The following is a 15,096-nucleotide window of genomic DNA, read 5'->3' as shown; positions in this document are numbered from 1 at the left end:
GGGGGAAAAGGTCAATGCCAATTTCAGTATTTTTACCTTGTAAGCGTTTAAAGACAGCAAGCACAGCTGCTGAGCCATACGGGCGACTGCCTGCCTACATTATACCCACGTACACATCAGGCATATATACAAAGTGAAAACCAAAGGAAATGATGGACGGAGTGTTGAACATTGCAAGCACTCACCCCCAGTCAACTGATCTGGGTTTAATCCATCACCGTTCTTTAGCCCACTCTGCCACCCCAGTTCAGACATGGCCATATGCAAATCAGTCTGACCCTGTGCCTCATGGGAACAGTCCAGCCCAAACTGCCAAGCCATGTCTTCCCTGGACCGGAAACAAGCTTCCTAGACCGGTTTCTGGCATTTCAGCCGTCTTCAGCCAGGCTTGCTTGAATCCAGTGGCAAAGTGAGCAAGGGACTCACGTCTGAGCATACCCTGCCAACTTATGGCGAACAAAGCAAAAACCAAAGGAAATGATGGACGGAGTGTTGAACATTGCAAGCACTCACCCCCAGTCAAACTGGGGTGGCAGAGTTGGCTAAAGAACGGTGATGGATCAAACCCAGATCTGTTGACTGGGTGTGAGTGTTTGATTGGTTCTGATGCTCCGTCCATCACCACCCCCTTTTGTACCGCTATATACAAAGTGAAGCCCATACCCACAGGCTTTGTCAATGAAGACAGAAGTGTTGGTGCCAGTTTTTATAGGTTTTCTTTGTAAAGAGCAGCAACGCCAGCACACTGATGCCACTCTGCACGAATGTTTGTGGCATTTACACCCGTGTTCACATCACAGAATTATAGGAACAGCCGCCTTGTTATTGGGGTCGGGTGTGGGATGTCCAGAGCAGCTGTTGTGGTGTGGTGTGGGGAAGAGTGGACTCCTTCATGCTCTTCAGCCCTCTCGTGCTTCATTTTTCTGTGACAGGATGTACCCTGGCATCGCCTTATCAGCGCGTCTATAAGCCACTATTCAATAATTCATTCATTGACATGAATACAACATTAGGGCTAAACAAGTACACACTGATGAGCAGATGTGCTACATGTCCAGTGGGCGCAGTGCATCCTGGGAACTGTCACAACTAAGTGATGGGTGAGGCAGTATTTCGATTCATTTGTTCGAGGAGTCCAGTGATGTAGCAAGAGCCTCTTACACTTCTCACTGTGAACATATCTACGCCCACACTGTGAATATTCCACATCTTAAGGTTCCACACCGCAGATCCATTCACAGACATCAGGTCGAATGGGTGCTCTGCCTTATATATGAAGCTGAATGGGGGATTAGGGTCAAGATTCTTTTATATTAAACAATCTTGGATAACAAGGGCTCTCATAAACAAAAAAAAGAATATATTTTTCTGAAATGTCTGATTATATTTGATCGCGGGGGAGATAGCATCAAGGTATTGGATTGGAGACCCCCCTTTATAGTATCACCTAAAAAGTGGATACCTAATGTATATGAAATGTAGATATTTCATATTGATTTATAGTGGGAAAGGTGCGAATCCTAACAAAGGTTAGTCAGAGACTCTGAGAAACACATTACAATAAATAGAAAGAGTGGCAGGCGTGTAACTCTATCCGGGTGGGGCTGGGGGAGAAGATTTCCTGCAGTTAATAGGAGCCCTAAGCACAATTTTAGTCCTAAACTAAATGTATCATTTTATTTTAGAGAAAGGAAGGAGAAAACGATCTTTGTTGAGTGGTGAGCACGAAAAGAAGAAAAAAACTCTGCAGACGCCAAGCCGATAAAATCAAAACTCTTACAATGATTGCATGAACAGGCGAGGAGCCCCGGAACTCCTGATACGCAGGCAGACATGAGAGGAAGTGACAGCCGACCTTTGCACTGCTGAAGACGTGGATTTCAAGCTCCGGGGCTCGGCTCACTGAGCCGACATTAAGTATGATTCGAAGTGTCACGTTTGAAGTTACTGCCATTTTTGTACCTGTAGCGTCGGGTCACTATCACGGCGAGAGGAGTCCCTGGCACCGCCGCAAACCCACCCCTGCCAGAATCCCGCCAGATTTGCTACAAGAACTGGGGAGGGGTCCCGAGACTGGTTTCGCTGCTGCAAATGGCCCACAATGCCAGACGCACACCAGGAAAACAGCAGCATGGATTTTCTATTTAGCAAAACCAGCAAAATAAGCAAACTACGTTAATTAAAAGATGAACTGATTTAGCACACTCAGGGAAGGGAATCCATCTTGGGTAAGATGAGAAGAGGCGAGGAGCTCGGTAGAAAAGCCTCGCTTAACCGGCCGACACCCTCAATTTGGGACACAAACATCACTACATGGCACTTTGTAAATCTGTAAACCTCACTAGGAGCAGGTGTCAGGGATACAGCCTTGACACTATCCTGACACTTACCCGAGTTTAAGAACGCACCAGATAAGCATGAAGACAAAAGTTTGGCGGACAAACGTAAACACAAATATCTCAGGTCCAAGCTGACTGCCCAGAGCAAGAATAGCCAAGCGCTACCAATCGGCCATCACAGCTCAGAGGATGAGTCCGAAAATGTGCTTTAACTACTCATTCAACGACTCTGCTCCCTTGTTGATTAACATCCTTGTGAGAGTATAATGGCCCCCTTTATTGTCCCTTATCAGTTGATAGGGGTCTGCCAAGTTGATGTAACAGAGACTCTGTCGAGGGATGAGGCGAAGTCGCTGCTTTCAGCCTCCCATGCATTGCCTGAGCACTGAGAGAGTGCAGACACGCGACAGGTGACTACTGTCTCTTAGAACACGCGCTCGCAATGCAATAGGTCTCGCATTTGTTAATGTTAGAGCTGTAGGCGATGAAAATATTAATGTTTTTTACTTTTGTTTTTTTATTTGCAGTGGCGTTATTATATTTGCATAGCACTATTGCCAATGGTATAAAAAAGCAAAAGTAAAAAACATTTTCAACACCAACAGCTCTAACTTTAACAATTGCGAGGCCTATTGCATTGGAAATGCAATCGGTCTCGCGTTTGTTGGAGTTGGAGTCATTGGCATTATAAATGCCAATGTTTTTTACCAAGCCATGTTTACAGGGTGCAGTACCATATGTGACCAACACAGGTCCCATGGTACTGCACCCTGCAGAAGATATGGTAAATCCACCCTACCCATAATGCATTGCATGCAAGACGGTAGCATGAGTACCTTCAAATAGCTATGTCCATATATACAATTAGTAGCTCTGAAATGTGACAAAATAATAATTATTAAATATTAATTCCAGATTAGGTTGTGCTCCGTGTGGAGCTGATGAAGGGAAATTTATAGAAGGTCTCATATAAATGTGAGATGTGCTAGTGAATAAAGTAACCAGTGCTAGCCTTGCTTGGGACCAAGCGTGTGTCCTGCCTGAAGCCCTTTACGAAAATAGTGCTCTGAAGCTGTGATTAAAACCTAGGGAGTAACAACACATGTAACAGAGTGTGTCCTCATGGGATGTTACAAGAAAAGCAAAGGGGTACTAAGGAGGAACTACTAAGTCTATTGACCAATGAAAATCCCCCATTAACATAAGACAGGGACAGGAGCCAATTAAAAAGATGAGCGGAAAGTGGGCTGAGTTTTATGCCCATATCCTGAATTCAGCATGTCTTGAAGAGACAGCGCATACGCTGCCTAGACGAGACCTAAAAAGATTCAAAAGGAGTCAAAATCCATAGGAATTAAAAAAAACAAGGCAGTAAGATGGACTTCAAGACCTTGGAGGAGGTTAAACTGTCCAAAGCTGAGCAGTACAGAGCCAAGAGGTCGGGAATCTAAATTATCTGTCCCGGAAGGAAAATGAAGAGGAAGAAATCTGAGCATTAAGACGCATCCGTCATCTACCCTGGGTTCCTAGTATATGGCTTTAGCAGGAAATTACATCATACAAAGTAAGGCAGGATCCATCTTGGATTGGTACAAACGTCTTCAAAATAATGGAGACTATAAGAGTGAGAGGATTATCCAAGCATCTTTCTTCTGACATAAAACGACATTAAGGATGACACTGAGGAGGTAGGTCCACAGCCCAATTCCAGTTGCTGTTCATGTCAACAACTCTGCCATCATGTCACCAGCAGCGTGATCTTGGTAGCATCAAGGTTCTAGAAGGACACATTGGAACATGTGACCCCCGCCCTCTGCCTGCTCAGAGGGGGCAAGGCTTGAGAGGTGCTGCCTCCAGATTTTCCCATGTGACGCAAGGCTGGGTCAAGGCAACCAGCATTATCATGGCTGTCACTGGCTGATTAACAGCGAGCTCCAGTTGTCGGCACAATTCTTGGGACTGATGTTGACAAAATTATGTATGATGGTTGTAAATACCCATTTTTGTAACAACCTCGGCTATCCCAGGAAATTCCCTATAAAACGGATCTTCTTATGACACTGTTGGAGGGAGCCGCAAGCGATGAGAAGATGTGACTGCAGACTGGGCAAATGGCATCGCCCACTGAAACCTAATAAGGGAACTAAGAATGATGCCTCTCGACCTGCTTGTAAATCCATCGGCTTGTCTAGGAAAGGAAAAAATAAGGCTTCCTGCCCCAATCTATAAACAAGCATTGAAAATGCAATAGGCCTCGCCTTTTATTAAGTTAAAGCCATTTGCTTTGCTATATAATACCATTAGCAAAGCAAATGTCTTTAACTTAATAAAAGGCGAGGCCTGTTGCATTTTCAATGCTTGTTTTTTATAGTGTTTTATACAGGTAACAAAATGGCAGCACCGCTGTAGCTACGTTTATTTTGCCACAGCGTTGTAGCAGGAAGGCTAAGCAGATGGGGGTGCCTAGACAAATGCCCTAAATATCCAAAAGCAGCAGCAAGTATCACGATTCTAGCTCTGTTATAAGCCAGTATCCCACGAAAATGGTCATAAGTACTTTATGCAGGCAGGGAATCAGTGAACATCAACGGGAAGCTACGCTCGACTTTCCTGACCTGGTACATCACATGGGCTACACTTGCTTTAAAAAAACAGCAAGAAAGTGGGCATTCTGACACAGAATGAGTCCACTAATCGTGGTGCGGGATGCCTCCCACTCTATGACACGTCATGGTCCAGGATGTGCACGCGTACGGAGTGTACATCTCCTGACCGCGCGTGCCATCTCCTTTCTCCCTTAATTTTAGGACTTATGGAATTACTGGTGTAAGTGATGGTGGGATGTTGCCTCTCCATTTGCTACGTTATTGTGTTTGTAAACAAGAACACATATCACACGATGCCACAACAACTCTATGCTAACACTCAATGCGCACCATTAACAATATCCTACTCACTTAAGAAGTACCATCCGCGACACCAACTTTTAAAAGTTGCAGTGAGTGTCAATTTGCCGAGAGAAGCTGGACAACCCTTATTTTCGAGTGCAACACACTGAGCACACATTTTTGATAGGTCTAGTAAGAAAATCAATAAATTGTTGAATGAAATGAGAGGAGCAAAAAATGAATAACAGACTAATTATGCGAGCGGTTAACATATACAAATGTCAATAGCACTATTGATGTGGTGCACACACACAAAAATACACGTCCCGCGAACATGCTCACCACGTACCCTCCCCCCCACCAGTTCTCTGGAATAAAATCTTTCTAATGCCCAAAAATACCAACAGCTGCTAGAGCCCCGCTTTCTTACTAACCTCGCAAAGTCATGCCTGCGGCCTTGTTATTTCCACCACCTCTTTTCCTCCGGGCCCGGGTAGCGGACGGTACACTAGCAAAACCGGGGGCGTGAGCCCCAAACACTATGCACAGACCAAACGACGGCACAGGTCAATGACGTCACTCTATTATGATGACACTCCCTTCCTACCCAGGCAACGGCGAGAGCGCAGCGATACAGAGAACGGACGACAACCGAGTTAAACTGAATTGTGAAAAAGTGCTTTGTCCTTCCTTGTAGAAATGAAAGTCAGGAACCCCTCGGTCCTCCGCCGCTTTGTAAAGAGAAGAAGGCTTGAGCGTAACCACAAGCACAGCTTTCTATTCAGTAAAACAATAGGAAGCCTCTAAAATATTATCGTATTATTTCACAGTTTTCTGGCTTTGTGAAATATCAGACAACACGTTTTGTATTATACTACGGGAATAAAAACAAGCAACGCCAACAACGCCTCCCGCTTTTTTTTCTATTTTAGAGCCGTCCCAGTTGGACTGGCTCGCCTGACTGGTTTCTTATCTTTATGGGGCCATGTGTTTGGCCCCATAAAGATAAAAAAACTAACGCCAGCAGTAAGTCGGGGCAGCCAGTCCAACTGGGACGGCTCTAAAAGAGAAAAGTGTACATCACTAGACGCTCTTTTCCAATGGCTGGCCACCGTTTAGCATAAACGGTGACGCCAGCCAATGGAAAAGAGGGGCGGGGCTTAAAGCCTACTAGAGAAATCTCCTCAAATCATTATATCTCGCCAGCGAGACTGCGCATGTCTGTGCAGTCTTATGCCAGGCGAGACCTAAAAAGAGTTACAACCCCCTAAGAGGTTGGCGAAACAGTTGATTTAGCTGCAGTTTGTCCAGCACCAAGAACACAGGGAGAGCAAAAAGCTATAAAGTAGAAATAAAGCATTTGAATATTACTGCAAGTTGTTGCCTCCTGTTTCTGCATGCGTTCCAAGTCATGAAACTGTTAGAGAGTTTTTAAGCGCAAATTACCTTATGGATGAAAATCTATATGTCTTTACAGAGATGTTTAAATTGTAAATCTGTTTGGCTGACCACTTTATGCCACACAGATTTACATTTCTAAAGCAATTTTCAGACAAAACTGGTCCCTCCAGTCCCTCCTTTAAGCTGTCTTTTTTCATTCTTCATTGATTCCCCCACAACCGATTTGTCGCCTCCATTCGCTTACACCATTTCCGCCGTCACTGAAGACTGCCCCAACAAAGTTATGACATTCTTCGCCCTCACGCTCATCAATAAATCCCATGTTTTCTACACCTCCGGAGGCTCTTGCTAGGAATGTCTTTACCTAGGAATTTCCTCAACTCCTTTCAAATTGAGAAAACTTTCCATTCTGCCTTTCAAAAAGTGTGACTTGGTACAAAAAATCTTGATTAATTGCATTCCATTTCTGATCTATGAAGCCATTCATTTTTCCCTCTTGCCTGGATGGTTTATTAAATCCTTACCTCTGCATACGTTCCTGCAGTTCCCTCTGCTTCCGAATTTCCGGGAACTGCTTCTCATAGTATTCCCGAACTTTCGTCTCCTTGGCGCGCCGTCTTGGGTTGTTCTCAATGCGCTCTACTTTCTTCTCCCAGGCTTCCATGAGCTCATCGTAACGCTGGCAGAACTTCTGTTCCTGGAAAAGAGGCAACAGAGAGACTTGAACAGGCAGTTCAGGGGGAACCACAATGGTCAGCAATAGAGTAAACGCACTCCTCAGCGAATGCTGAGCTGAACGCTATATTGTTTTCAATATCATACATAGCAAGTGGGTTCCGGAAGAAAACTGATTTAATGATGCTGGCTGCAGGTTTGAATCTAGACAAGGGTAAGCAATACATCTTACTTCAATGTATCAAAGAAGAGGTTTATGTTCAGCCAGTTTTATTTGTTGTCTTGGTACTTTTCCTTTTTTCTACATCAAGAGAAAGCTGTTTGTCTCAACAATAAGATTTATGTGCTTCGAATTATTTTTATTTTTTCAACTCTATACATTTTTTTATCAAGAGCAAGTTTCTGGACTCAACAGTAAATATTCTGAAATCAATATTTCCATTATTCAATAAATCAAATGTACCAATAAAGTCTCACATTTTGGGATGAGAAGTTATGCTTTGAGGAGTTAGAAGCTCATCTATGTATCCATCTTGGAGCCACACCTACAGCCCTCTGGTCAGTCTAGAGATGGTTAAAGGTCTTGACATTAATGCTTTTTTGGTTGGTAAACAATCAAGTGACAAAGGAAAAAAAAGGGGGTTGATGAAGTTTTGTAAGTATGCTGGAAGCAATATTTTCACAAGAAAAACAGTGTCCCACAAAACAGTGACATTAGCAGTGTTCATCGTCTCTATACGCGTGGGGAGGAGGGGATAAAACTGCTATTATTCTGCAACCAAAATGGAAATCTCGTTTATTTGCAAAAGTATGGCAAATATGACGACGGTGGGGAAATGTGCAGGAAGACAAAAAGATGGGGGCTGGTGAAAGGGGTGGTGGGGGCGGAGAACTACTCACGGACCTTTGGTAATGCTCTTTTTGGTACATACTCTATCTACCAATAGATTCCTCACCTTTGGAATATTCCCCAGGAGAATTTCTAGAGTTGCGGTGGGGCAAAGAACTTCCGGGAGAGTGATGGATCGCCCAACAAGGAAAGGAGTCACTAAAGCAAGAAAGCAGGCAGGGTCCCCAGCACCAGATTGTCCAAAAAAGCTAGTGTACGGCGTTTGTACTAATAAAGCCTAGAGCTCACTCATGCGACAAATGGAGGTAAAATCAATGAGAAAGACAGTCTTTAAGGGCAGGAAGTGCAATGAACAGCTGTGCATCGACAAGAAGAAAGTACAAAGAGGAACCAAGCCAAGGAGAGCCTACATTCTTCCAGAACGACTGGCAAGATCTCTTAGGTCCTGTCCCAGAGGGCATGCAAGTGGCATACTGTAGGGGTCGCTCACAAAAGCAACCACGCTCCAATCCTCCAGCTGGTTCAAGGTTTATTCTTGTACGGTATATTTTGACCATCTACAGCTGGATGCAGACCTCTTGCAAAGGCTACTCCACTCCAGCTGTGGTCTTCACTTCATCTGACTTCTGACCAGCAACATTCCACCCTCATAACATTCTGTTTTTATGACATGGCCGGCATGTAAAGCAGAACACCTCCCCCTTATAACCCCAAAACAAAATAAAACGATTTTCTACAGCAATAAGAAAACAATAATTTTTTTCCAAAATGGTAGGAGATAGGATATAAGGCATTTAGCGTGCATCTAAACTGCACTCACCGTCTAACTAAATAAGGAAATAACAGAACACAGAAATAAACACATTCTTGTGAAATGCACCCATCAAAACACAAACTGAACATACAAATATACGTTGACTAAACCTACTACTTCATTCAAACTGGAGGATTCCCATACATGTTTTATTTCCTCTCAGTTCAAACACCACCACAAGAATCATCCATAATACTGCTCACACACACTCCTTCCTTAGAACATTTCACTAGGCTAGAAAAACGCCAAACTTCTCCTATATCCAGAATGACAACATTCCTTTTGATTTCCTCAAAGGGTCCAATAAAACTAGACAAACTTTTTCTCACATTTCTGAGTTTTTTGACAAGAGCCTGATCACCAACAGCCTATGTACTCAGTTTAGCTTTAGAGGTATCGTCATGCCAAGCTTTATGTTTCATCTGCTGATCCTTCACTCTCACACGCTCATAACGAGGCACTTTCGTCACATGGTTTGGCAAAGTCCTGTGAGCTCACAATGTTTCTCTTAACGTTTCACACAAAGTCACTCTCAACTGCAGAGCTCTTTGTGCATTGTGCATTGGTCTTCACCAGTTTGTTCATCTCTCAACCAACCCATTCGACATTCGACTGAGGCCTGTATAACCCCATACGTCAATGCGTTATGCCAAACTACTTAATAAACGTACACATCTGTGGTTACAGAATTAAAACACCTTGTACAAACCCACGTGGTGGCATACTCCACCAAGACATTGACAACTCTTGCTCGTGTTTGAAGAGATCAAAAGACGCAACAATATCAAGCCCAAGTTCAATGGCGGTTGGTGAAATGTGTAATTGGTGAGCCGTAAACTCAACTCTGAAATTGCAAGGAGAAAGCGAGCAAGGCAAGCAAGTCCTAGTGACTGAATGAATAGATTCATACATGTACAAAGGCACCATGTTTGATGCTTCTCCCAAATATATTAGATGCATTTCAATCCCTCCCCAATCCCATACTGCAAACTGACATCCTGTCTCTACAACGAGAATTTACTGATTTTATAGGGGGAAAGTCCCATCCACGCTTTTGTAACAAGATTCTGATGCTACCGCGTGACCGAGGAGGACTTGCATGCCCTAATCTTTTGGAGTACTACTGGGCCTGTCACCTCCGGTACATATCGGAATGGGTTGTTCGAGCGAGTGAAAAGCATTGGTTCCACATGGATCGAGCGGTTTCATGCAGACCCTTGTGGGATCTGGCTTGGCTCCCTTGGGGGGCCCCGCCCCCGTAGTGAATACATAGCGACCCCCACAAAAACAGTCCTAGAGATGTGGAATAAATTGGCGGTCTCTCGTGGTTGGACTACGTTTCCTTCTCCGAATACACCTATATTCCGTAATCCCGTGTTCCCCCCAGCGCTGCAACCTCGAGCATTTAGTGCGTGATCTGATGGCGAATGTAGAGTCATACAAGATTTGTTTCAGGATGATAAACTCCTTACTTTCGATCAATGCAACAGCTTTTCATCTTACTGAGGGGGCTCGGATGCAATATTACCAGATTCGTCACTGGTTGCTTTCTCAGGAATATATCCAAGGTGCACCTAGAAAACTCACTGCCTTTGAAGCCTTAGTATGCAGTTATGGGAGGTCGAAGGGCCTGATCTCTCACACTTACACCGTTTTGCAACACGCACAACAACCCTCGCCCCACACATATCAAACGCAATTGAACTTGGACGTGGGTGGGGAAATCCTCCCGGTGGACTGGGATCGACTGTGGCAGGATATCCCGAAAGTGTATCATAGCATTCCACAACGCGAGTCGGCATATAAACTCATGACGCAATGCTACTATACCACAGCCCGCTTACAACAAATGCTACCAAACAATCCCCCGGTGTGTTGGAGATGTCAGGGCGACAAAGGTGATTTTAGTCATATCTGGTGTTCTTGCTTGAGCCTCACGGTCTTGTGGAAGGAGATCCTTAGCCACATTAAGGGCACGGTGGGTTCCCTATTCCCTCCTCCCCGACGGTTACGCTATTAGGCATTAGACACCGACATTGACTGCTATAACACATACAGACTGGCGTCTGATTTTACAAATGTTGGGAGCTGTCCGGCAGGCTATAGCCCTATTTTGGAAGAAGTCTCAACCTCCCCCTGTAGCCACTTGGTTTCTTCGCCTACGGCATATTTTAGCCCTTAATCAACTTACTGCCCGCATCAACCACACGGACGCTAAGTTCACCCGCAATTGGCAGGCACTAATACACTACTTTTCCAGGATCGAACACTCTAGACTGGTCCCCCCTCAACTGCGAGCTCTACAACTGTTCGACGATCCTATTTAACCTTACTTTAGAGGTTGACAGCTGGAAACCCCAAGGTCACTGTCCTAGCAGAAGAGAAGCTCCCTCTTTAGCCCCGACAAGGCCTCGTATCCCCCCTCACACCTAGGCATTCACAACACCTCTTCCCTTTACTCCTTCCCCTATGGGAATTAGATTTTGTTTTTCTACCTAAAGTTGTTGTTATAACCCTGTTAATACCAGGTCCAGAACAAGGTAAACGTTTAGGAAAAAGTGCACGTGTATCAACATAGCCAGACACTTACTACCCAATCTCTGTGATAAGAACAGCTCTCCAAATAACTCTTGTCTTACTGTGTATGCTACTCTGGTCCTTCCTGACAAGAGAAATGTTCCACAATAGCTTTGGTGAGGATCATTCCATATTGATTTTACTTTCTGTCCAGCTTTTCTTTCATTTGCAGTTTTAGATTTGCGATGTATGTTACTGACTCTGTCTCACAGGTTATTATTGATGTACTGTGCTGTCTTTAATGGATCGTGGATTTGATTTTATGTGCCTTGACAAGAATGTATATCTTCAACCTGGTTGATTTTCTTTGGTTGTCATATTTTCAATAAACAGATTTGAAACAAAGGTACCATGTTAGCGTCTTTCTTCTGCAGGAGGTTGCTCTGGGTCGGATTACAGCCGTATCAAGGCTGGATCGGGTGATTGCCCTGTTTATTCTCTGCCCACCTTATCGTGGTGAGGCTTTTGGAATGGTTCATAATGGTGGTATCATACCTTGGATTCTCTTTTTTCTTTAAGAGAAGTATCTATCTCCGCTTCATTAATTCCTGCTAAAACGAGTTTTGTGCAAATCCTGCTTATAATATTTACCCACTGCGGACACTCTGACGCTGACTTCTCTTAGGAGTGCCCGTTTTCTTGCCTTCATGCCCTGAAGAAGTCCATTACTGGATGAAACGCGACGGCTGTGGTTTTTAAAAATATTGTGAATAAAAGAAGAGACTTAAAGAAAATCACTATGGACACGGACCTGATAATTTATTATTTGTTTATCTTGTCTTGTTGTTAAGTGGTGCACCTTTGCAATTTGTTTTGAATTATTATAATCCTGTATTGGATTGCACCATGGCAGTGGGTGCATTAACAGTGTGCACACATAATTGATGGGGGATTTCCATTGGACGTATACTAATTAGGGATAGCGGGTCAGGTGCTAGGCCTTACATGGTACACGGTCAAAGTTTGTTCCACCATGTTAGCTATAGAGGCACCAGTAAGAAAATGCCTTGATCTCACCAATTTTCCTGCATTTCTGAGGGCTGTCCAAGGGGTAGTGTTCATAGTGACTTAATCACTCCTTTTATGTTGACTCTATGCTAGTCATGTACACCCTTTTTCTCTATATATCTATTCCATCTCCATAGCACACACCTCGATCTTTCCTCTTCAGCACCCTCTTGTCACTGTCTCCTGAAATGCACTTCCTCACATCGCCTTCCCTTTATCCCCAACATACAACACACCCACTCATCTGCAAGTACTGCATTTTCTTTTACATTCACCTTGGCAATATTTTGGCAACTGTGCACCCCCTTCACACATTTGCACAGATTCACAATTGGAACAGGAATACATGACCACTGCTCTGTGCGCTCTGCAGAGAGACCAAGGATTAGATGACCATGTACTCCGAACACAGTTTTGACTCACTGGCAGGCACTGTGAGAAACCGGCACAGCCTTCACCCTCAATTCCAGAGCTTTTAATCGTGACCAGTTATAAACATCTGTAGGGGACTCAGTTCAAAGTATGCACTATGTAAGTGTAATAGGCTACGAGGAAAAAAACATCTTGGAAATAGCTAACTCTCTTAGGTAATGCAAGATTAAGTAAAGCGTGAAATATAAATAGAAACTAAATCGCTTACATAGATTACGTTAACGTTATTAGTCGAATGTGGGGAATTCTTTGGTATGTTGAGCCAGTCTGAGGCCAAATACTTAGCTGACTTAGCATGCAAGCAAGTTTAATTGGTGAAATAAAGGAAACAGAGTGTTAGAGGTACACAACTCAACTGGATGGGAATTCTGTCCAACGTCAGGTAGATTTTTTAATCATAAAAAGAAAAGGGCAAAAATCCCTTTTCTCACTAGGCCTACAATGTAAGCAACTTTAGTTTTTCCAAAAGCAAAGTTCAATTCCTTGAAATTCTGCAGTCTTTAATAGGTAGCAAACACTGCCGGATCCTGCAAATAAAAAGTCGCAATATCTTACCTAATTTCAGTTTCACTACATCATTTGCATGGATTTTGTACTCTGCCAAAGTCTTCTCCATAGCATTGAGTCCCGCCATTTGAGATCATTGCCAGTCACTAAACCAGAGCCAGTCAGAGTGAATCAGTCACACGCGGAACACAGTCACACTACAATCATAGAAATGTCCCACCTATATATGCTCGCAACCTCACAACTATAGCAACTTTCTTCGGGGCACTGCGTGCTTTAAGACCATTACACTGCACACAGCATAGTAATGTCTTTCCTTACTTGGGCATAACCTATGTGTTCTCCTTCCTATCAAGTGTCACTTATGGACTATAAGCAGGAATTATGTGGCAGGAGAGGGTCAAATTATGCAGCAGGGGTGAGTAAATTATGCAGCACCAAAAGCGGCATAATGCAGCACGTTTTTTTTTTTGTAATAATATTACTTCATTATTTTATCATTTTTAAACTAGGTAACACTCTATGGCCATTAGTTGCACATCATAACTACTAATTTAACACTGAAATATAGCTTTAAGCAACAGAAAGGTGATCAGTCCAGCTTTGCAAAGGGTCTTCCACTGTGGGGCAATATGGGTCACTGCATTTTTATAAACTTTTGAACCGTTTGAGCGAGAAACAGATTTTTTGTTAAAATCCGCTGATTATGTGGCAGATGATGGGCAGCAAATCTATAATAATGTGAAAATCGTTGTGGCCACACAATCACATAATTCCAGTGGACCAGGCTATAAGTGGCACACAAACAGCGATGAAATGTCACATGTAAGCACACTGACAACCTGTTGAAATACAGGCAGCTGAAAAACTGCACTGTGACTCTGCTGAGGCATTCCCTACAATTGCACCTCTAGTTTATGGTCAGTTTTCACTATATCACGTGTTTCAATACTCCAGGCAGACCTTCCGAGTGCATGCAGGAGGGGGTGCTAGGTAGTGGGGTTTATGTACACTTTAAACACTCACCCAACAGCACCTTCTGCCCATCGGGCTGGTTCTGGAGTATACCCACGATGCCCCAACGACTGACATGCTTTCCTCAACTCCTGCCTGTCAACAACTCGCTAATCACACCCTGCCCTAAGAAGAAATAGGAACAGGGCAGGGTGCATCCTAGCTGATTGACACACAGTGTTGGGAAGCACAGGGTTTAAGCCTAACGCGCCCGGGCTGTGTTCAGTTAGCAAGGCTGCATCATCTTACAGGGGGTGTTGTCCTAAAGCCTGGCAGGCTTTAGAGGGCCAGGACTGAAGAAAAGCAAGCCCAGCAAAAAATGTGACCACATGCGCACTAGCACATGTATCTGCAAAAAAGGGCCCGGTGAACTCAATGGCGACAATGCTGCTAGCACTTCTGGGGGAATATAACTAATGAAAAAAGACCTCAGGAAATGAAAAGGGGCTGAGCCCCGTAACCCATTCAAAGGAACCGCCACTTTTTCTGCCAAGGCTCATCTGGAACAGATGCTGGTGACAGAGGTACCTGCCAAACAATCCTCGACTTATCAGCTTGAGCACAAGGATAACAATCTTTCACAACCTCTTC

General features: G+C 43.9%; 1 protein-coding gene across 12 annotated transcripts in view; it reads right to left on the bottom strand.

The window, feature by feature from the left end:
- The window catches only part of NCOR2 (nuclear receptor corepressor 2), a 1,213,077-nt gene that overhangs the window by 591,060 nt on the left and 606,921 nt on the right, over positions 1 to 15,096 (bottom strand). For all 12 annotated transcript variants that reach the window (XM_085635706.1, XM_085635715.1, XM_085635711.1 and 9 more), the window contains one exon: positions 7,153 to 7,325. In XM_085635706.1, the coding sequence (XP_085491832.1) occupies positions 7,153 to 7,325 (173 nt within the window). The remainder of the gene's footprint in view (positions 1 to 7,152; positions 7,326 to 15,096) is intronic.

This window comes from Triturus cristatus, chromosome 11 (assembly GCF_964204655.1).
Source record: "Triturus cristatus chromosome 11, aTriCri1.1, whole genome shotgun sequence".
Classification (NCBI taxonomy): domain Eukaryota; kingdom Metazoa; phylum Chordata; class Amphibia; order Caudata; family Salamandridae; genus Triturus; species Triturus cristatus.
The sequence above is the reverse complement of the archived record's forward strand: the minus strand, read 5'-3'. Positions and strand labels throughout refer to the sequence as shown.